General features: G+C 43.2%; 2 protein-coding genes across 2 annotated transcripts in view; one reads left to right on the forward strand and one right to left on the reverse strand.

The window, feature by feature from the left end:
* Positions 1–3,752: 3,752 nt before the first annotated feature.
* Positions 3,753–16,057, reverse strand: synpo2lb (synaptopodin 2-like b). The gene is made up of 4 exons (XM_030775768.1): positions 15,956–16,057; positions 12,166–12,317; positions 11,055–11,812; positions 3,753–6,457 (listed from the first exon to the last, which is right to left on the reverse strand). The coding sequence occupies exons 1-4, from the start codon at positions 16,055–16,057 to the stop codon at positions 3,753–3,755; spliced, it is 3,717 nt and encodes a 1,238-aa protein (XP_030631628.1).
* A 2,342-nt stretch (positions 16,058–18,399) lies between these two features.
* The window catches only part of itgb3b (integrin beta 3b), a 12,887-nt gene continuing 8,195 nt past the window's right edge, over positions 18,400–23,091 (forward strand). Inside the window, exons 1-6 of the mRNA XM_030773576.1 lie at positions 18,400–18,475; positions 19,267–19,352; positions 20,368–20,572; positions 20,861–21,113; positions 22,283–22,445; positions 22,781–22,942. Of these exons, the coding sequence (XP_030629436.1) occupies positions 18,400–18,475; positions 19,267–19,352; positions 20,368–20,572; positions 20,861–21,113; positions 22,283–22,445; positions 22,781–22,942 (945 nt within the window). The remainder of the gene's footprint in view (positions 18,476–19,266; positions 19,353–20,367; positions 20,573–20,860; positions 21,114–22,282; positions 22,446–22,780; positions 22,943–23,091) is intronic.

Genomic DNA, 23,091 nt, shown 5'->3' on the forward strand with positions numbered 1-23,091 from the left:
TCCAGTTTCTGTAACATCTGAGGGAGGCATCTCAGGTGCAACAGCGATTCCTCTGAAATGATGAAATTAACAATTTTATGATGTTTTGGCAACACCACTGTTCTCTCTGTGATCCACTGATACTTCAGTCAAAAAAGGATGAAGGACATGCCCCTAACCCTAATGTTTTTTTGAGGAGGAGCCTGGTATTTGGACAGTTCCTGTAAACTGCCTTCTGCTGGTGCTGTCATATTGAAGCCACAGAGAGAGCATGCAATGTGTCATTCCAGTTTGGCATCCATCAAGAATTTTGGCATCCTTTGCTTTGCCCTGTTTCAGCTGAATGTTGAGGAATGTAGAGATTCAGAGAGACAGAGAATGTGCAAGTAATCCTTGGCCTAGTCATTTTGTATGCTTATCTGCAATTCCATCAATGAAAAAAAAAGAGAGAGAAAGAAAGAAAGAAAGGATTGTGTTTAGCAGTCATCCAATACTTGGTTATTAACAACTCTAAAAATAGACTGCATGCACGTGTCAAGGGTGATAGAATGCCTCGGTCATTGAAGATAGAGGCATTTGGCTAAATCAGTGCAGTTCCAAACCTCACCAGTAGGGACTGTCTGAAAGCTAAACTTAGTGTCCAACACCGTGACATTTGATCCTAATGTAAAGATCTTTGAAGGGTCAGGAGACCAATTCACCAAGTTTTAAAAGTTAAGTTGCAGAGGAAAGAGTGTTTGCTGAGGGATGCCTCTGCGTTAGAGGACACAAACTTCCTTGCTATGATTTATAAATTAAACTAAGCTAAATCATCCTTGACAGTCTGGCTGGACAATGATACATCATACTTAGCTCTACATGACTCTTGTCCCTATTTAGTCTTTATCTGCACAATAGCGACGCTGTGTGGTTAAGAAGAAGAACTGCATAGACTCTTCAGAGAACTTATCTGAACACAGTTTAAATTCAGGTGTAACAACTGCTGTTGAATAATGAACATCTTGGGTGTAGATGAATTCTAGAATGCAGAGAAGAAGAAAAATACAAGAAGAAAAATAAGAAGAAATACGAGGAGGCGGGTAGGTTACAAGATTTAAGAAAGAAAGAAAGAAAGAAAGAAAGAAAGAAAGAAACGGACCGACAGTTATGATTTGTCATCTTTTTTTAATTTTATTTTATTTCTAAAATTGCAGTGTCTCAAACAATAAAAAGCTTTTCTCATATACCCCAAACCAATAAACTAGAATTTACATCAAGTATGACTTTTGCTCTTTCTCTTTAAACTTCTGTCATCCAACATTGGTTTTTTCTTTGTTTGTTTGTTTGTTTGTTTTTTATCGCCTAGCATGTTATATCCATCTCAAAAATCCAAGAGGAGCCGAAGGCTCTGTTACTACTGTCTAATGACATTGTAATTGTACAATGTTATAAAGCAAAACACATAACAAGTATTTTATACAACTATTCGACATTGATGAGATATGACATTACAATATGACATTGCAGACAGTTCTAATCATACAAACACTTTAAATTCTGTGCTCTTCATTCTTTTCATTGTATTGAACATTATGGCCCATATGTACAGTAAGGCACTGACACTAATTTTACCTCCAATCACGTCTCAGATTTCTCTTCATCACATACAGTCCTTCACACCCATATGACCACAGAGCTAATCTATATCCCTCTCACTTGCTTTACACTATTAACAACATTTCAAGGGGAGATTCAATTTAAAATGATTTTTAAAAAATGATAACACTTAGTGGTAAAAACAACAAAAAAAAAACCCTAATCACACACTACTTAGCGTCTGGTTAGCTGAGGGCAACAGCGCAGTAAGCTAGTTAGCTTACCGTGTTAGTTAACCTAACAAAGAAAATGCAATTTATAGAACATTCCAAACTGATGTAAATTAGCCTCACACAAAAAAATAGCAAACAATGAACATGTCCAAATGATAAAATATAGTTAGTACTTTCTTACAGAATGCAGACATGAATAAAGCAGATGGCTTATTATGTTTTGCCTGTGTTATCATTCCCAGTTGAAAATGATAGCCATGACTAGCGTATGTAACATTCACACTGTGTCACAGAGAGAAGGCAACACATTCAAAAGTCGCACTGGCAGGTTTTTTTTTTTAGTTTTGTTTTTGTTTTTACCTGCTCTACCTGTAAAACTGCAGAAGAGTTTCTTTTCATTGTACTTTTGATATGCAAATTCTCCTAATGCAGTACAGGTTGAGCAGCCATTTGCAAATCATCTCCATGGGCAGTATTAACTGAATGAGATGAGAACATGCTTATTTCCCCTAATGTTTATTTATTCTTGTCACCCTTCCTTATATCAATTTCAATACAAACCTAAAAGGTTCCGTTTCTTACAATGCAAGTCTTCCATTCCAAAAAAACCTCTAGTCACTTCTTTTTCACGTTATCTAAAGCTTAATGAGAGATAGCCATGTAGTTAACATTATGCCAAGCAATAGGCTGGGTAGCAGAGAAGGGTTAGAAAAAAAAAGAAACACGGACAGACAGATAGTTCTAGAGCTTTGAAACAGTTCCACATTCTAAAAAGAGGGGGTTTCCTGATTCTTCATGAAGGCTTAGGGCTCTTCAAAGACACTTTCCCATTGAAAATCTCTATAAAGAATTGTATTGCAATCTCCAAAACTGAAATGTGTTTTTAAGAACCATTCTTTTTTTGGGGGGGTGGGGGTGGGGGGTTGTGGTCTGTACCATCTCTTCTCATCCTTTATTTCTCTTTCCAAACTTCTTCATACATCTCTTTGTCACATCTTGTAAATCCCAACTCTTTTGTTGTCAGAGCCATTATGCCTCACTGTTTTATCAACATTTCTCAAAATTCTGTTACTTAACGAAATGACACATCGTCACAGTAGTCAGTGCCTTTGACTAAGCCAGCTGCATGGCAAAGATGACACTGGTGTTTATCATTTCTGTCTCGTACTTTGACGTTAAAAGTTTCTGATGCAAAGTTCCCTCCGCGGTTCCCTGCTCTGTTTACCTCAGTTTTTGCTTCTTTTGTTTTACCTTCGGTTTTCAAACATCAATACTTTTCATTTTGACAACTTTGTTAACAGTCAGGTGACTTGTCACTGACTCTCTCTTTTGTGGCCCCAGTGATCCCTCAAAATAATAGTTGTACATCAGCTTGTGATAAAGACTTTTCTTTTCTTTTCTTTTCCTTTTCCTTCAGACTTTGTGAAATAACACTGTTTTTGAACAACAGGAAACTGCACATCATGTGAGTATATATTAGGATAAGTGTATAGATTAAAATTATATATTCATGTATGTTTACCTTTTGTCTGTATATATATATATATATATATATATATATATATATATATATATATATATATATAAATTTGAAGAACTCTGGACAACCTTTGATGACAAAAACATTGTGTTGATAATATGCTAATATAACATATGTCATATTTGAAATATCAAGGCTTACGGAAGAATTTGAGGATTAGTGTACTTACTTTTATATTTATTCCTTATTGATCATTGCTTAGATACTGGTGTGATCAAAATCAATTCTGCCATAACTGTGAACATGCGATTGGTAAACTTGATCTATGACTAATTGCTAAAATTAAATGGTATGGCCTTGATATATTATGTTGCCTGAATCACTAAACTGAAATATTCTGCAAACACGATAGCACACGTGAATTTAACAAGTACAGAGTCAGTGGAGTGCTACAGTACCATGCAGACTTGTAGCACCGTGTGTTCTCAGTAGAGCATGGAGCCAGGCCTCCACACGTTAGGTTGGAGTCCCATACTGGAAGTACTAAAGCGGGGCCTGGGAACTCTCAGGCTCTGGTTGCTCCCATAGACAGCAGAGTGTGATCCAGACTGGGACAAGGGGCTCAACTCTGGAGCACTCTTAAACTCCTTGGCAGCCTGAAATGGGGTGTAGGCTTGCACTGGAGCCGGCATAGGGATGGGGGCAGCGTTTGGAACAGGGGCAGTGCTGATTTTGGGGAGTGCAGGTAGGGCAGAAGTAGGCGCTGGAGGTGGAGGAGAGAAGGGTGCAGGAGCCACAGGAGTGACAGGAACAGGGGGAGGTGATACGACATCAGAGCGCCACAGGGACTCCCCCAGTGAAGTTGCAGAGCGAGGAACAATCACGGTAGGTGTCAAGGCAGTAGGTGCAGACATTGGGGTGGGTGTGGAGAAGCGCTTTATCTCATACACACGAGCAGCTTTGACTGGAACCTGCTTGGGCGGGTTCAAGGAACTGCCCATCATGCTTGGGCCATTCTGCTGCTGCTGCTGCTGATTGGTGGAAATGGTCTGAGGGACTCCACCCCCATAGGTAAACAATGAGGAGTTCAGCTGGTAGGGCTGTCTGCTCATGTAGTCCAAAGCCTTTATACCTTGTTTGTGTGGCCCACCTGCTGTTTTAACCCTTGCAGCCTCATTCATCTTGGTACCACGCTGAGCCACTGGAGGACAGGAAGGGGACAGCAGGGGGTTATAGTTGATAGGCGGCGGAGCACGGATGTTGGGAGAGTATTTCCAGTGGGCCGGGAGAGAGGGTGTCGGTGAGGGCTCCCGAGGCTGAGCTGGAGACTTGGGCTGCTTCTCAACAATATAGCGGTCCATACGGTTCTGTCTGCGAGCAAACAACTCTGCCCCCTTTCCTCCCATCTGTGGTATCTCAGAAGCCGTGTTTACGGGTTTGGGGGCCACCGGCGGTGGCATTCTGCTCCTCTGAGCCTGCATGAAGTTGCAAGCCTCCGCACCTAGGTTCAAGGAATCCTCCTCGGGACCAGATTCAAAGCCAGCCTCTAACCCTGTGCCAGGCCCCGACCGGGGCCTCTCATCCAGGTTTTGTACCAGAGACAGAAGCTCGGGGTTGGGAGAGTTGGTCTTCTTCTCTTCTTGTTGGCTGAACATGGGTTTCTTGGTACCTCGACGCCGAGCCTCCTGCAGAATACCTGTGCGAGAAGCGGGAACCGAAATCCTCTGTTCTCGAGAGGAGAGGCCCTCAGTCGAGTTGGCCAGAGGGTACGACTGCTGGGCCAGTGGAGCTGACACTGTTGGACCTGGAGCCGTGGTTGCTACAGAGATGTAGGGGTTGAAGGACACTTTGTGAGATGCATTCGGCTGTATATTTGAGGCTGGAGGTACAGGGGCATGTGTATGGCCTGGAGCAGCAGCAGTAGCAGAGACAGGGGCAAATGCTGTGGTAGGAGCAGGGGCATGGGCATGGGCAGGGGCATGGGCATAGGTAGGGGCAAATGTTGGGGCAGGAGGAGCAAAGGGCATTCCCGATGCAGGTGGTGGTGGAGGGGTTTGATATGGGGTAGCAGCGGCCATGGAAGGGGGTGGGTTAAAAGGCATAGTTTGTGCTACAGGAGGAGAGAAAGGTTGAGCTTGTATTGTAGAAGATGGTGAAAGAGGGGTGGCGCTGGGAGTTGCTGGACAGAAAGGAGCAGCAGGCACAGAATGCTGTGGGGAAAAGGGAGCAGAGGCCGCCGAGGAGGTTGGAGAGAAGACACTAGGAGGAGCACTGAAAGTGGCTGGCCTGGCTGGGATGTAGAGGGAGGTGGTAGAGATCGCTCTCTTCACCTCCGAGCCAGCAGGGGTGAAAGGAGATGGTATTGTTGCCATTGATACCGCATGGGCCTGTGGGGGAGCCTTCTTGGGCGTGGTGGGTTTGAAGACAACAGGAGCTGTAGCTGCCCGATGACTCACACAACCCGGGGCAAAGGGTCTGGCTGTTCTATTGTGCACAGAGTTGCTGGAGGCTGGATCTGATTGTTCTGTCGGACAAGTTGGCATTGCAGGAATCGATTGCGTGAATGACATTGGTGGCATAGGCGTCTGGCCTGGGGAGCTCAAGACTATACTGGTCCTGCTCACCAATGCAGGTTCCCCATTGACCATGTGTGGAGAGTTTGGCATTACCGGTGTCATTGACGTGGCAGATAGTGCCATGTCTGGTTGCTTCTGAGGCATGAGGTTAGTAGTGGGAGTAACAGGTGCTGATGTGTGCTCCTCCGCCCTCTTCCTCTGCTGCTCAAACAGTTGCGTCCCTTTCCCAGAGGTAGCGCTTAATCCAGGACTCCCTTCTGTCGGCTCACTGGACGCCACACAAGCAGACGACCTTCTTTCCAGAACGTCTAAGTAACCGCTGTCCCAGGTGGGATCTGTTGCCCCTGAGAAGGCGTCTTCGTCAAGCTCTGACTCGCTGCCGAGGAAGAAGCTGTCGTCCTCTTCCTCTCCCTCGGTCTCTCGGCTGCTCTCTCCGTCCACGCTGCCAAAACAGGTCAGTGTGTACTTCTTGGCACGCTGCCTGCGCTTTTTGAACATAAGCACACCTTTCGAATGAGGGTTGGGGGCATCGGTCAGGAGGGAGGCGATGGTACGGCACTTGGAACGAGCCTCCTTCACCTGTTTGTCCTGTGCACTCTCACTCCTGTGGAGCTCTGAGGAAGAGAGATTGATAGGTAAGCCGCACAAAGAAGACATTTATATTCTCTCAAGTGTTCTCTCCAAAAAAAAATCATCTTTAAAACGTTTAAACATCAAGTGCTGTTTGAACATTTTCAATGTACAGCATGCACTGACTTTCAGAGATTTGTTTTTATATCATTTCGGCCATGTTTACGTCAGCTTAAATGTGACCAATGAGATAACTTAGTATAGGTTTTCTGCCCAACCCACAAGCATGACTGTGGAACCACGGTGAAGGACCAGAGGTAAAATGCTGATAGACTGCTGTCAGCATATTAAAGTAATACATTTCATCAGAGGAAGATCATACCATTTTAACTGAGCATCCAAAGATAGTATTCTAAATACAGTGCAGATGAGTTTCTACCTGTCATATCACAGATATTTGTAGTCCCACGGAACATGAAAAACAAACATGTTGGAAAGGTCGCAAGTATCATCATTTGCTAGTCATTCAGTCCTCTGACTAAGGTTTAGAACAAGGAAAACAACATGCTACTGCAGTGACATATCTGAGATTGCTCGCGTGGTATATTTGAAACGTTTCCATTTTATCTTGAAGAGTCATACATCCCAGACCTCTGAAATGGGATGCTATTATAATATATCAGTTAGATACTGAAAGATTGTCTAGCGCAGACGTGCCCATGGTAAATCTCCAAGCTCTTCGTTCCCTACAAATAGCCCAACACATTCTAGAACCAAAAGAGGGTGACCTCTGGAGCACTGGACAAAGTGTAAAGATTGTGAGCCCATGGAGGGGAAAGGTGTCACTCTAATAGCTTACAAACCAGTCGGCCAGTAACCGATGTGTCCTCCAGGGAAAAGGACATGCAGACTTTCACAGCACAAAAAAGGCCAAATCTAACCTTAAAACAGTATCAAACAACAAAATACTGATCAAGAATACTCTGAAGTAGGTGTAACTGACGCTGAATAATGAACACAAAATGTTCCAACATGGACCAAATTCTCAAAAGTTTCAGAGTAATCTTCACATAAGGACTCAAATTTTCACCAAATGACTGATGAGCCTGTCAGAAATATAACGTAAGCACTTATGCTATTAAGAAAAAAATATGAAAGCTCCTGGGACACTTCTTAATTCACTGAAATAAATTTGTCTGTGGAGCGCTGAGTCAATTTGATAAATTACAGCAAAGCATCAAAAATCCATTCATCATGGCAAGATTTAAGTAAGAGACAAAATCCACTATTCATATTCAGAGCAAACTCAATTCAAAACCATTAGATATGGTAATAAATGCAGCAGATAAAGATAATAATCTGTCCATTGTCCACTTCCTAATATGCTTCTGTACCAAAACACCACACTGTGTATCTATAGTTCTTTCCAGATACCTTCCCTGTATCTTCAGCAGCAGAATATGAGGTGGTCCTGTCCTGATTGCTGAGGCTGCCGGTAAAACTCCGCACAACAAAGAAGCCCTTAAGACTTTACCTGCATAGAGGGCTGGTCCTGTTTGATCCAGGTCAGGAGTAGATATGAGGTCCTTCATCTCGTAATGTCAAAGCCAGTCGAATGTGTGTGAGCTCCCCCACCTTCACAACAATCTCACTGGCAGGAGAGACAGTCGCACACGGGTGGAAAACAGCCAGCAATCTCTGGGGAGAGTGCCCGCGTTGGCCTTAGAGCCGACAGTCCGGATCCTGAGGTCAGGCCTTTTAAAGACCTTTTGTTTCACCGCAAAAAACCTCACCCCGGGCCCAAAGAAACTCATTATGTCATTTAGACAATTTTAGACCGTGAGCCACTGTGATGGACACAGCCCACCTGTTTGGGCACACCACTCTCCTGTCTCTAGGACTCCTCGTTAAGACCCTGATGACTCTGTGGGGAAGCTTGTCACATTCAAAAATTGTTGGCTGGTCTCGGGATTCCACAGCAGGGTGGTGGTGGTGGTGGTGTTGGTGTGCGCTTGTGGAGGACAAACTGCCGGTAGCTTGTAAATTATATATCATCACGCATGTTGACACCTAACGCCATGCACATCAAAAATCAACACGAATGCCATCAGCCCAATACTGCGTATTAGCCATACGTATGCTGTACAAGACATGCCTTGTGATATGAGAAGGTTACAAAAAGAATTTTCTGTGACCTCACAAATTCAGGTTCTCAAGCTTTTCGCTCAAGGTTTAAATTCTGTAAATGCCTTGCGTGAAATGACCCCCCCCCCCCCCTCCTCCCCCTTATTTGATATATTTTCTACATTAAATGGTCAGTTTTAACCGCTTTCTAAGTGGTGTCCAGCACTCTGTTTCAGATAACCGGCATAGCATTCTCAGTCAGTGTCCCCATCCTCTGTGTCCCTCTGTGCCATCACAATGACAGGTGTGGGCAGCCACGCTCTCTCTCTCTCTCTCTCTCTCTCTCTCTCTTTCTCTCTCTCTCTCTTTCTCTCTCTCTCTTTCTCTCTCTCTCATTACCAAGGCTGAATGCATGCACTGGCTGGCTATATAATTTCAGCAGTAATACTGACACAGGGGAGCAGCTGACAGCTGACAAGACCCCCTTCCTTCACTTAAATAATATTCCACCATTCTGCAAGATCTATGACACCAGCATAGAAATAAACATGCAAACACATGTGTGTGGCAAGGGTAGCAGAGAAAAGAGAGAGAGAGAGAGAGAGAGAGAGAAAGAGCGAGAGAAAGAGAGAGACAACAAGCCCCAAGAGAGAACTTTGCAGTCTGCAGTGGAAAATGCTTGGGATGGGTTCCCCCAAGGCGGTTCTATCATGAAGAGAAATGACCTTGAGAGAATAGGACACCCTGCCACTCGCTGACAAGGAGGTTCAGTCCGTGTCACTCAGAGAGAAGAGTTAACGTCGTGCGAACCTCAGACACTAGATAGGGTGCTTAGACCTGTTTTATTTCTTTAGAAGCCAAGCCAGTCTGTTTTGAGATCAAAGAGAAATTCTTAAAATAAAATTCCAACCACTGCTACTTTTATGACTGATATGGTATATTCAACATGAAGATGAAAGATTATACTTCTAATCAACGTAGATGTTTAAGGAGTTATACTTTTGACCAACTTTTACCTGCCTTGGCCTAATTTTGTGGAGATGTTTTTGGAAAATCTTTAATTTATGGTTGAAGGTTTGACACTTGACCAGGTCAGACCCGGGTTAAAAGTTCACTAATGTCACACGCTCTGGCTTTAAGAGTAAACTACATTGGACATGAAGCAAAATAACATTTAACCTCCTGAAGACACAGCCAAGAAAATACGAAATACCACTAAATCAAAAATGAGGTTTTAGCAAGGTCAGGACGTGCTGAGCTCACTGCATGCACAATTCATTTTGGGGAATCTGTCAACAATTCACACAGTTAATCTACCTGTACTGTCAGATTAATCTAAAAGCCGCTAAGTGGTCATACTGAGAAGGATTTTAGGATGCAAATGACTCTGAGAACCCCTATGGATAGAAAATGGTTGTGCTATTTAACAAAAATAAAAGAGGAAAAAGACACAAAGTGGGCAAAAAGAAGGATGAAAAGCAGAGAGGCGAAGGAGAGAAAGAGAGAGAGAGAGAGAGAGAGAGAGAGCAACTGACAAAAGCTCCCTAACTGTTCGACACTGACACCAGAGAGCAGCTGGTAACACTTTTCCCAGCATGCTCCAGGGCAGACGGCATCAGGGGCCTGAGTCAGAAGGTAAATATAGCTCAAAGCTCTTCCTCTAGAATTCTCCCTCACCCCACCAAACTCTACACCCCTTTCCCTTATAAACTCTCAACAGGAGGTGAGCTGGGTAGGAAGAGCCAACCCCCCCCCCCACCCCCACCCCCCCTTAATGTTACTGAGCTCATCACAGGTCCATTGAAAGAGCTATGGCACAGGAATACAGAATGGAATCATTTCTATTCCAACTGACCACGCCTACTGACTTTGCTTTCAGCATTCACCTGTGATGTCTGAATACAACCAGAGAAAACTGACCCCGATAAAAGAGAGGGAAAACAGATGAAATGGTGTAAAACAATGGTAACTGTAGTTGCTAAATTATGTTATGTTGTAGCTATTTATTCAAATACAAACTACATTTTGATTACACAAAGTTGCTGGCCTGTTATCAAGTACTTTTTGAATCAGAGATTTGTGCCTGAAGACTGTTACTGACAGATTACTTCAACACTTACTTTACATCTATATTCTGCCTCTCAAAGTTCTACAAGTAACATGTCTGATTGGCAATAAATATGCCACAATTTTTATGGCTCGGCTTTTAATTTCTTTACAGTCTGGAAAACCAATCCATGACTCTTGATTCATGACTCCCTTAAGCACGAAAGGCTAACTTTCCATCTTATGGCCACCAGAGGGCGCCATCACCCCTGTCTTCACTCCTAAAATAGTGCATGAGGTAATGTGGCTGAGGAATCGAGAAGTGAGAAAACCTGCCCTGAGCTGTATTCGCATATGGCTGTAACTCTAAATAGAGCTTAGATCAGCTGTAAGACATATATTGCTCCAAAGGTCATTAATGTCTGGGAACTGCTATTGTGTGTGTCTGTATACGTGTGTCAGTACACTCACTTGCTTGCTTTGCTTTGTCCTTGTAAGTGACTGTGAGCTCCTCGTCCACAGGGTTGTCCACAGGACCCACCATGGGAACCAGCTGTCTGTGGGAGGCCAGCATTAGGGCTTCCTTAGCCCGCTCTGGAGACACCAGCGGCGGAGGGAGTGTGGGTGGTTCCTGGAAGCCGCTGTCCACCTCCACGGCACCCTGCCCATCCTGAGGACTTTGGTCTGAGTTTTCCGAGGAGATCTCAGCCTGCGCTGACCATTCAGCCTGGGTGGGCTGGTAGACCACCTCTCTACGCGCTACACCTGGAGGACCCTGCTGCTGCTGCTGCTGCTGCTGCTGCTGCTGGCTTGTCAGCCTCTCCAGAGCCGAGTCGGACATGAACCAGCTCTGACTGTGGGCATACACGCCTGTGTCCGGAGCACTTTCATAGCCACTCATCTCAGAGGCCTCCTCCTCCTCCTCGGGTGAGGCCCTGCTGGGCGTCTTGGCGGGAGAACTGCTGGGACTCCGACGCTTCTGTCTGCGATGTCTCTCCTGCGCCACCATGTCTGCGTCGCTGTCCGTCTCCCCGTAGTACGCCTCACTGTCCGGAGGGGAGGTCAAACATTCGGGACCAGCGGTCGGGGACATGACGCCCCGATGCCCGTAAGGTGGTTTGGAGGCTAAGGGGGGAGACAGAGCTCTGAGGGCAGCTCTGTACTCCTTATCAATTCGGGGGGAGGGAGAACGACCCACCAGAACCACTGACTGAAAGCCACACGGGGCCCTGAGAAGAGAGGAATGGAGATATCTCAGCTGAGTTATGAATGTAACCTACCAACAAAATAAGCTGGTTTGAAATAGTCTATGACAGTGCATTCCCAGTCTAAGAATACGGTCCTCCCTAACACACTGATGGGGGACTGAATTCATTATTATTAAGCCTAGATCATTAAGCACCGTTTACTGTTGAATCAGGTTTGTAAGTGCTGAGCTAAACTAAGAAGCAGAAGTCAGGTATGTCCTTTCAAGTAAACAGGGACACACAGGCCGATGATATTCAGTGTTGCGTTAGTACAGTGACAGCTGCAACATCTAATGCTTATAGTCAGACACTCATTCACATCATCGTCCTCTGACCTTTTAACACGGAGGTGAAGGGTTCCTCGGCCGCTGTCGATCAGGCTCATGGCCTGGGCGTGAGACAGATCCTTACAGGGCATGTCATTGATCGATACAAGCTCATCTGCTTCCCGGAGTCCAGCTCGACAAGCTTTGCTGCGTTTTCTCACCTACACCAGCAGAGGGAGACAGAGTCACAGGCAATCATGAGAGGGCCCACAAGCTGTTCTATTGCCTCTTTCCATGACAGTCTCAGATAACAGTTGACTCTTTTCAGTGATGTGAGTTATTCCCTTAGGAAAGTTTGGAACAAACAACACAACAACAATCAGATATTTATCATCTGGGATTTGTGACTCACTGAAGAGACTTATCACAGGCTGTTTATTCATACAGCTGTGAGTTATCACACACATATATACACACACACATACACACAAACACACACACACACACACAGACTCAGAGAGAGAGAGAGAGAGAGAGAGAGAGAGAGAGAGACCGGGGGGGGGGGGGGGGGGGATACAAAGGATCAAATGAAATCAGTCACTGTCAGTTGTCTGTGACACTGGATCACGCACAAAGAATGCATTAACCCCCCCAATAAACCTGTCAAAAATCTATCATTGACTTCTTCATGCATGAAGGTGATCCAAAGGCTTCAGGTCTGTTATGTGGAGTCCAGAGCAAAGGTACATTGTTTGTATTCATGCTATACAATTATTTTATCAAGAAAACAAAAATGCTTTCACTAGCGACCTGTGATCTCAAGTCAAAAACAGAGGTGCTGGTAGCAGTAGCACAAACCAGAAACAAAAGGGACTTAGCTCTAGATATGCTAAAACACGCATATTTGTTTGTACATAACGTAACAGCAAACACAATGTAGGTCAATGACGACCCATAATTCCTACAGAGAGGACAAATGGATTGGAACAAGAGGAAGGAGAATATTTTGGAAATGTTGGCATGTGCCCATTGCTGACTGATAGCTCTTAATGAGGTGAGTGAGGCAGATCCCAGTCACCTGTCAGATAGGAGAGTGTGGCTTTATCACTCACTTCACTAACACATAGCATTCTGAGAGCCTGGCCAGCGGCCCAATCACAGCGTCCGTTTACCACAAGGGTCGCCTCAGAAAAAAAAACACGTCTCGTTGATATGATCACTTCCTCGCAAATGTTTATCTTTCAAAATGGGACCAAAATATTCTGCTTGTGAAAGTCTGGATAAACTTATGCATAATTTCCATATACTTTCAACAAAGTGAATTAAAAAACAATCGTTTGATGGCCTATCAAAAATAAAATTGCAGCCCGTTCAATTCGACTCTGTTAAATATTCCTAAAACAAGTACAGCTAAAATGCATTCATGTTATCGTTGTTTTCTTCTAAAATTCCTGGAATGTTAGCATTTTAATATGCTCAAAAGTCTAGACATACTTTTGAACATATTAAACTAATGTTCACTTGCTACTCCCAGAGAAAAAATCAAAATCTAAAATAGACCTTTATCACAATCTTTGGCATTTGTGATCCGAGCCAACGAATATATTTCACGTCGGGGGAGGGGGGGGGGCGGTTGGCTGTAGAGAGTTGGCATTAGAGAGTTCAGAAGTCATTTGTTTTTTTTTTCTTTTTCTTTTTTTCTTTTTGTTACCAATCAAACAGGTTGAGATTGCAGGCGGCTGGATCAAAATGTCGAGCTAGCGGCAGGGCAGCTGTTCCCTCTTTATACGGACCTGGGCTGAGGCATGCCGTGAATTTACCATGTGTTCCCCTCATGACCTAAATAAAGAGCTCAGCTTTTGTGAGGAGTCAGTTGTCAATTGACCACAACAAGTTTTTGCCTGAAATCTCTCCCCCCCACCCATGAGAAATCTCTCTCCTGAGAGTCTGATGATTTAATGGAATGAAACACGGTAGAACATGACAAAGTGAAAGACATCACAGATAAAAAGGTCCGTCTAACCAGAATGATTAATTATGAGATGACGAAAGGTTTTGGGGTTTTTTTTGTTTGTTTGTTTTTTTTTCAGTTTACGAATGTTGTTAGAACGTCCTGAGAGACAAATGTTGTAAGCTGAGTGAGTGGCACATGCTGGTGTTAAAACGGGCAATCAGAGTTCCTGGAGGATCAGAATAGCTCATTTAGGAGCCAGGCCAGCCATGGAAAAAAAGGCCACACCACAAATGGACAGGCGGATAAAAAATAACCCCAGGACGTGACCTTGGATTTAACAGCTCATGGGGAAAGAGCACACAAAAAGACTTCCCAGCGCTGAGTAAAATGTGTCTGAATTTTTATCAGGAAAATAAATCACAAAGTATTTCTAAAACCGGTTGCATAAGAACTTCCAGTTTCTGAACACATAGCAGACAGACAGTGTTCAGTCATGGCCTATCAATCTAAACTAGCTTTTTGAGATGTGATAATCCACTGCGCAGTCTTAACAAATGCGTTATGATGACTGTGTTTATAAAAGTCTTGGCATGGAATTCTACTCAGTTCTGAGCTAACATCCGCACTTAGATGAGACAAAAAGAGAGAGAGAGAGAGAGAGAGAGAGAGAGACAGAGAGAGAGAGAGACAGAGACAGAGACAGAGAGACAGAGAGGTGGGTGTAGGAGTATGAGGGAGGGGTAAGGGGAAATTTCTGGATTACGTGGAAACCCCAAAAAAAAAAGACGACAATGTGATAAGATCGAGAGGAATGACTTGTGAGTGGTCTAACAGCTTTATCTAGGGAAGTGGTGAGCGTGCAGAGTGCCCCCAGAGAGCCCATCTAACCTCGTTCTACATCTTCATCAACGTAGGAGGACGGCAAAGTTAAACAGCAGAGGAATTCTGAATCAAACCATTAACATTCAAAGTGAGCAAAGACAAAGTATCTGAAAATATCAAAATGTTTACATGGAGGGAAAACATAAACCTATCAAACACTCAAAAACACACCCACATGTTCTTGTATACTCGCACACGCACGTACATCTCACACACACAAACACACACAAACACACACACACACACTTCACTCACAACCACGCAAGCCTCACTTACTTGGAAGCAGTGAGGCCTTGAACTCCACTGCACTAAATATCTGGGCATTAGAAAGTGCCTTGAACAATCTGAACATTCTACTCTAGATAAGTCTACCACACATTCTTCTCTGCCATGTGGGGGAACTGACCTATCTTCTCAGTGTCTCATATCAGAAAGCACTGCTGTGTCCTAACAATTCAATTTATAACAGCCTGATACAGCTGTGTTTTCACAAGGCACTTCATAATAGAAACTTTATTATAAAAAAGAAAGAGAGAAAGAAAGAAAGAAAGAAAGAAAGAAAGAAAGAAAGAAAGAAAGAAAGAAAGAAAGAAAGAAAGAAAGAAAGAAAAAGAAGCGTCTAAAATGGCTGTCAGCACCAAATTGGATGTTGCAAAAGTTCACATTGCTTGAGAGTGAAAGTCTTATTTCTTAGCTTCACTTTAACACCTGTTACATAAAGAGACAGGGAGAAAGAGGCACTGCTTATGTGTTGTTTATGACGAGTTGACAGGTACAGTAAGGTTTTGATGATGTCACACACATTCTCCATGACTAGAAAATTTCGGACATACGGTTCTGTGGCTAAAATTAAATGGCCAGTCAACTTATAGATCACGAGCATGTGGTACGGAGATTTGAAAGGACATGCAGAGAAATTAAATCTTTTTTCTTTTTTCATTTCCAACTATAGCTCTTCTCTCCTTTGATCACTCCGATCATAGACTCACACACACACACACACACACACACACACATTCTTACCTTGGCCACCTGGAGTGGTTTCTGTTGCTCTGCTCCTCCCTGAAGCCTAAATCCCCACGGAGCTCCTCCTGAGAGGATTACCATAACCTCCTCTGCCACCATTCTCTTTGTTTTGGTCTGTCTGTCTGTTTATTATGTGTATGTCTGTCTGTAGACTTCCTCAGTAATCTTGTCCCATCCCTAGACCATCAGTCCTCTTCAGTGGCCCTGCTTGCCTGCTCTGCTTATAGCAGACCTGGGTGGTACAGTTGCATACGTACACCCCTGTGGTCTAGGAAAGTGGGGGAGAGAGAGAGAGAGGGAGAGAGGGAGGTGGAGTAGGGCAGGGGGGTGGTGGGAATGACAGGGGGGCTTTCCATGACCTCTCTCTCTCTCTCTCTCTCTCTCTCTCTCTCTCTCTGTGTCTCTCTCTCTCGCTGTCACTCTCTCCTGGAATGCTGTGTTGGCGGGCGGGGCTGTGGGGGGAGGTTTGAGTGGTTTGGATCCTGGCCCTCCTTCCTTCATCCTGCTGGTCACACTTGTCCTGTCAATCCGTCGGCACGTCTAAAGGATGCTGATAGACGCTTTAAAAATAGCCTCCTCCGGACTACTCCGGGGCTTTGTCTGCGAGTGCCCTCCTAACCTGATAGGAGGTGGCGAAGAAAACGGCTACACGTTTGGGGAGGTGTCGTGAAAGTGTGACCCGAGCGTTGCAAGGTGACCTGGACAAAAGGGTAATCTTTTCTTGTAATTCCCAGTAACTCTACTTTCACGAACACTTTTGAATGTCTTTCATTATAATCTCTCCACAGAACACAAGCTCTTACAACCTGCCATTCAGAACACTGACAAACATTCAAAACATCAACATATTCAAAATATGTAACATTAAGATGATGTAGATGTGGGTTTTTTTTATTAAATCTTCTGGAGTCGCTTTATTTATGGAAGATATCTTTAATTTTCCATTGCTTTAGTAACCTCACCAAAAGTATATTAAGTGTCATTTAGAAATGTGTTACCTGAGTGAGGATTTGTGCTTCAAAAATGTTATCTATTGCAAATGTTAACATAAAACTGACACGCTGCTGAAACCCTCATCTGTGTTACAGAGGCCAAGCGTGAGGTGAATCCCAGGAAGAGATAATGCCCTTTCAGTTTTGATCATCTACCCACTGCTACGGAGCCGCCATCATAGCAAATGACACCACGTCTCCCTGCTATGTAGTCAAAAGTCAAATTCTGAGGTTCCCAGTAAAAAAATCGTTTTATTTCATAGACTCTGCATTCGTAGTTGTCCACATGTTCACACAGACAACAGAATGACTAACTACCTGTAAACTGATTGATGAGTTGGTTGGTTGGTTGGTTGATTGATTGATTGATTGATTGATTGACTGATTGATTGATTGATCGATTGATTGATCGATCGATCGATCGATCAGCTCATTCATTGTTTGTGTGTTTGTTGACGCATGCAGTCATAGGTTTGGGTCATAATTCTTTTGTGCACAACTTTAAATGGCCCTGAGAGACTTAAATGCAATAACAATAACATAGAAGCCAGTTGTTTTGTTTATGCATGGTAAAAGGCGGCAGAAATAAATTTCCCAAGGATGACCATGTTACCCACGGGATCATAAAACTAAAGCCACAAACAATCGTATCCAACCCCCTGAAAGAGTTTGTTTGTCTGTGTGCCTATGTTTATTTGAGGATGCCTAGGCATTTCTGCCGTTTAGATGAACGTAAAATGTGTACTACAGAGATACGGCCACTAGGGGGAGAATTATAATCGGAGCCCTTTTTTTAATAAAAATACATCTCGCTCCTACTCATCAGGTGTCTCGGTTTTAAGGTGTAACACCGAAATCATAAGTGGTACTCAGAATCAAACAAAGACCAATACTATATGTTCTGCATCATCTGAGAGCAAATGTTATGTAAGCTGAATTTTAATTAGATTTGTCTGCTTTCCGCTTGATAAATGATCAATTGTCAAACACAGTTTTGACAAGAGCTCAAACTGGCCAGTAGAACTTATCCTCCAATGTTTTTTATTCTGTGTATTAAAATATCTGAGTGTTCTTTGCCCCTACTACATCTATCTAAATATAAGTAAGTGAAAAGTGAGGGTTTGATATCGAGTAAATTACCTGTCATTAGTGTGTTACTCTCCGAAATGACCGTACGACCGTTCAAGAGGTGGAGTCAGATTGACAGGTCATTTGTACTGTTGTCAGCAGTATTTTCTCACAAACACTGGGTTACGGACTGTCTGGCTCGACTAAACAGCCTCTCCCTGCTTAGTCATGGTGGAATAAGAGGTGGAAAAGTTGGCTACAATTTACTCTATTTGGTGCTGGCCGTTGCTGTAACTGTTACAAGGGCAGGGGAAAGGAGGAGGCGCAATGTTCAAGAACAAGATGTAAACGCCCTCGCTTAGAACATAGCTCTCTGCCAAGATGAATAGGATGTGGAAACGAGAGTCAATACTTTGGATATATTACATACTTTTATTTGTCCTGAATGATGTTTCAGGTAAGTCGTTCTGTTTTCGCTTTTTGCCCGTTAGGCTACCGTCAGTTGTTTCTGTTAATTATGGACGGTGGGCTTCAGACGGCTAAATACCTTCGTTAGTATTAATTATAATGATAAAAGCTTAGCAAGCAGTTAGCAAGTTCAGATATGATGATCAGGGGGTCAGTGTAAAAATGTGCCCTGATCTGTTTGAGGTGATCAACTACCTGAAATGTCCGCGCACCCTCGGTCGTCGGGAGAGTGGTCCGATGCTTAATTGTGATGCTCTGGTGGGAAGGAAGGAAGGAAAGAAAGAAAGAAAGAAAGAAAGAAAGAAAAATTTATATCAAAACTGTAATATGTGAAGTCATTTTTATGGTTGCCTCTGCCTTAGGTTGTACATAGACTTGTTCGTGTGTACTTGGATTACCGTTACACGCTTTCTTCGCTATTTCGCTGCAGTGAACTTTTAGAGCGCGTTCGATCTGCTGGTTGATCACCCATTTGATAGCTCAGTGGTGTTAAGAGTTCAGTCATTCCCAAAAGAGCTGGTGGACTTGGTTTATTCTAAATGTTCAAATATTTGCATTTTTTTTTTGTCTTGATTACATGGTCTCCAAGCTACACTCCAAACTCTACAACTTCAGAAAGCTTCCACCTAAGAATTTCATGTCAATACAAATTGTATCAGTCGCGTAAAGCGTAAATTTCTAATCTTAGCAATTTTGTTGTTAATTCCGTTTTTTTGTGCATCGCGCTGTAAATGTCGTTGGATATGGTCAGAAAACGTGTCCTTTTCTATCTGATTTTAGCGTCAAACATCTGTACGTCCAGAGGAGCTAGCACATGCCAGCAGTGCCTGGCAGTGCATCCTACCTGCGCGTGGTGCGCTCAAGAGGTATGTTTCGCGTAGGAGCGTCTTCATTCCTGATATATTATATGCTTATAGAATATACGCCGTTACCACTTCCTATTTAATCGTCGTTCAGTATTATATCCTTTGTAGATGTTCATGCAATATGCCTGTGATACTGCATTACGCAAAATGTTTTAGGCCTGTTTCACAATCGTTTAATCCTCTGTCAAGCATGACAAAATAACAGAAGCCCTTATCTGACCTTGTGATGACCTTTATCACTTGGTGCGTTGTGGTCATCTTCCCCAAAGAAATAACACCCTTTTCATGCAACAGAGAAAATCTGTTGAAATTGTCTTTCGAAAATGCTGTTTGAAAATGTGTGTTTAACATACTTGTACAAACTGTCTAGTCTTTGCCTCTTAAAACAGGATTTTGAAACTAGTTTTTAAAGAGAACAGAACGCGTGAGAGGGATGGTAGATTAAATATTTTCTGATTGTAGCTTTTCTACTGTCTTTGCCCTAAGTCTAAATTCTCCAGTTGAACCAAGGAAACTTGGAAAGGAGATGTCTTACCTTACAGCATGACCGATACATTACCTTACCAAATACAGACCAGAGTTTTTCGATTTGTGAACATCCTTTCTTTGTGTGTTATCCAGACCTGCCCCCATTGTTCATTCTTTCGGTCCAAATATTTGGCCTTGTCCCAAAACTCTTCAGTGTTCCCTTTCCATGTGACTTTGCTCCCTTGGCCATTAATCTTAGCTGACTGCATGTGGGAGACCATGATAAAGTCTCTGTCAGGGATTTGCATGATGTCTGTTTCTTATTACCTCAATGTATTCGGCCTCGATAGAGTTCTAGTAACTTTACTGTAACATTTTTCTTTACTAAAGCATTTTCATTCTGACAACACGTTTTGAACCATTCAATTCATTTTCTGACAAAAATATAATATAAAAGTCAAAAAGTCTAATGTAACATAGCCAGCTATGTTCTGTTCTAAGGACTTTCACGACAGACCTGTCTCTTCATTACTGTAATTCCCATCAGGACTTTGGGCAGGGGGTACCCGGCTCTTCTCGCTGTGATTTAAAGAAGAACCTTCTAGAAGCAGGATGTACGAAGGGCTCGCTGGAGTATCCTGTCAGTCAGATGACTGTTAAAGAGAACAAGCCTTTGAGTGACAAGGCATCTGGATCGACCACTGATGTCACGCAGATCCAGCCCCAGCGGATGCACATCACCCTCAGACCGGGTGTGTTCAGGAATACATCATCATCATCATCATCATCATCATGTCATCATATTAATGTAGAGAAATGACCTCTCCACAACAGATGCAGATGGATTAACGCAGGCTTTTCACTGGTCTCAGATAGAATTAATAAAAGATTGAAAACATGTCTGTACACTGATTCACTTAAACTAGACACACTCCCACTACACACACCCAATCCCTTCTCTCTCACTAACCAGCAATATTTAGACCAAACTCCGCCCGTGTCGTGTCCCTGTTACATACCCAGCTCTCCCTCTTCCACAGATGACTCCCAGCGGTTCACCGTGAAGGTTCGGCAGGTGGAGGACTACCCCGTAGACCTGTACTATCTGATGGACCTGTCCTACTCTATGAATGATGACTTGTACCGTCTGCGGACCCTGGGGAAAGGCCTGGCCGAAGCAATGGGGAAGACCACCAGTAACCTCCGGATGGGCTTCGGGGCTTTTGTGGACAAGCCCGTGTCCCCGTATATGTACATTTCACCCCCAGAGGCAGTGCTCAACCCCTGCTTTGGGTGAGCGATCAGCCTGGACATTGTGGAACAGTCATTAGACCCACTGTGCATTCACAGCAGGCTGCAACTATTAACCATTAACATGGGGCGTAAATACGTCATCACAATTTTAAAATTATTAAGGGCATGTTTTTTTCTATACTTGCTCTTAACTCAAGTAATTAACATTTAGATGTTCTATACTTTTATTCTTGTTATCACTCAAGCCCCGTGGTTTTTTTTTTGTTTGTTTGTTTGTTTTTTTAATTACTACACTTTTGAAGTATTGTGTCACTATTTTTAGTTGAAAATTTTAGAAAAGAATTAGCTTGAGTACTCATAAATTATTTACCTCCCAAAATACCATGACTATATAAGCAAATAATTAAATAAGTGCTCTTAAAGCACTGAAAGAAAAAATAATTGTTTTGCAGTAAAAGTATTGGTGGCACAAATCCAACTCTGATTGTTACACCAATGAAGAGCATGTACTATAAGGACATTTGTGTGCCAGCCAACCTGTGACCTTTTTGAGTGTGGTGACCAACCCAAACTAAATATGGGTTAAGTTACTTACAATGAACATGATAGATTGATAAAAACAACAAGTTAGCATGATGCTTACAATTAAATTAAATTAATTACATTTTTACGGTGGACATCCGTTTGACCCGTATGACTAAAGCAGGTCTTACATTCAGTCCCGAAGTGTTGTAGTTGTAAAATTAATTTCGAAATCATGATGGTACTGTTGAATTACACGCTGTGACCCAGTGATTACATTAAAAGTTCAGTCGGTGACTGTCACTCAAGAGATTAAGGTCCAGACAACACAACAACCTTTGCTTCCTTATAAAACAAACAGTCTGACTTACTTATCTCAAAGACTGTTACTCATCGTTCAGGAGGCATTTATAAACATGTATAGAATTACTCCACAATGCCATTGTTGAGTCCAGCTTCAAGTCAAGCTTAAATGTTGACTAAACTCAATAACCTCACGGTTAAATTAGTAGTACCAGAGCAAAGACAAGCCAAGCTAGAACGCTGATTAAACTCAGTAACCTCACTGTTAAATTAGTAGTGCCAGAACAGAGACAAACGTAGGCAGACTGCCAAGTTCTTCAGTGGCTATTTATGAATTAGCTGCATGTTCTTATTTTATGTTTCTCCTCTGCTGCTGGTGATAGAATCCCATACATCTGCCAGCCTCAGTTTGGCTACAAACATGTGTTATCTTTGACGGAGGAGGTGAGCCGCTTCACAGAGGAGGTGAAGAAGCAGAAGGTGTCACGGAACAGGGATGCCCCCGAGGGAGGATTTGACGCCATCATCCAGGCAGCAGTGTGCAAGGTGGGCAAGACTCTTGGCTCACACACACACACACACACACACACACACACACACACACACACACAAATACAGATACACACAGACACAGGCACACATACACACTCAAACATGCACACATACATATAGACAGAGAGAGAGAGAGAGAGAGAGAAAGAGTTCCCTACAGACAACAAACAACATTTCTCAAATATGACTGTCATACAGTCAGCTGAAGTGATATTACTGCTACCTTCTAGTTGGATCATGACTTTTGTTCATTTCTCCACCTTCTTTCTTCCTTTCTGTCTTTCTTTCTTTCTTCCTTTCTGTCTTTCTTTCTTTCTTTCACCCCTCAGGAGAAGATTGGTTGGCGCCCAGGTGCATCTCATCTTTTGGTCTTCACCACTGATGCCAAGACTCACGTGGCACTGGATGGCCGCCTGGCGGGCATTGTTCAACCCAATGACGGTCAATGCCATGTGGGCACTGACAACATCTACAACATGTCCACTATAATGGTACTGATGTTATGGAACAGTTATTTAGGGACTGAACGTGTAGCATAGAATTGTGAAGAACGGTATCAGTGAAGTGTACACCATGTCTGACAACCTGAAACGCAATTTGAAATTGTACAGTTTGACTTTGCTTTTTTGGTCCAACGTGA

This window comes from Chanos chanos, chromosome 5 (assembly GCF_902362185.1).
Source record: "Chanos chanos chromosome 5, fChaCha1.1, whole genome shotgun sequence".
Lineage (NCBI taxonomy): Eukaryota > Metazoa > Chordata > Actinopteri > Gonorynchiformes > Chanidae > Chanos > Chanos chanos.

What these genes read in the sequence shown, in the direction of transcription:
- synpo2lb (XM_030775768.1), bottom strand. Translation starts at nt 16,057, where the DNA reads ATGGTGGCAGAGGAGGTTATGGTAATCCTCTCAGGAGGAGCTCCGTGG. An exon ending in AACCACTCCAGGTGGCCAAG is followed by an intron (nt 12,318 to 15,955) that starts GTAAGAATGTGT and finishes CTGCTGGTGTAG; the next exon opens with GTGAGAAAACGCAGCAAAGC. An exon ending in CTTCACCTCCGTGTTAAAAG is followed by an intron (nt 11,813 to 12,165) that starts GTCAGAGGACGA and finishes CTCTCTTCTCAG; the next exon opens with GGCCCCGTGTGGCTTTCAGT.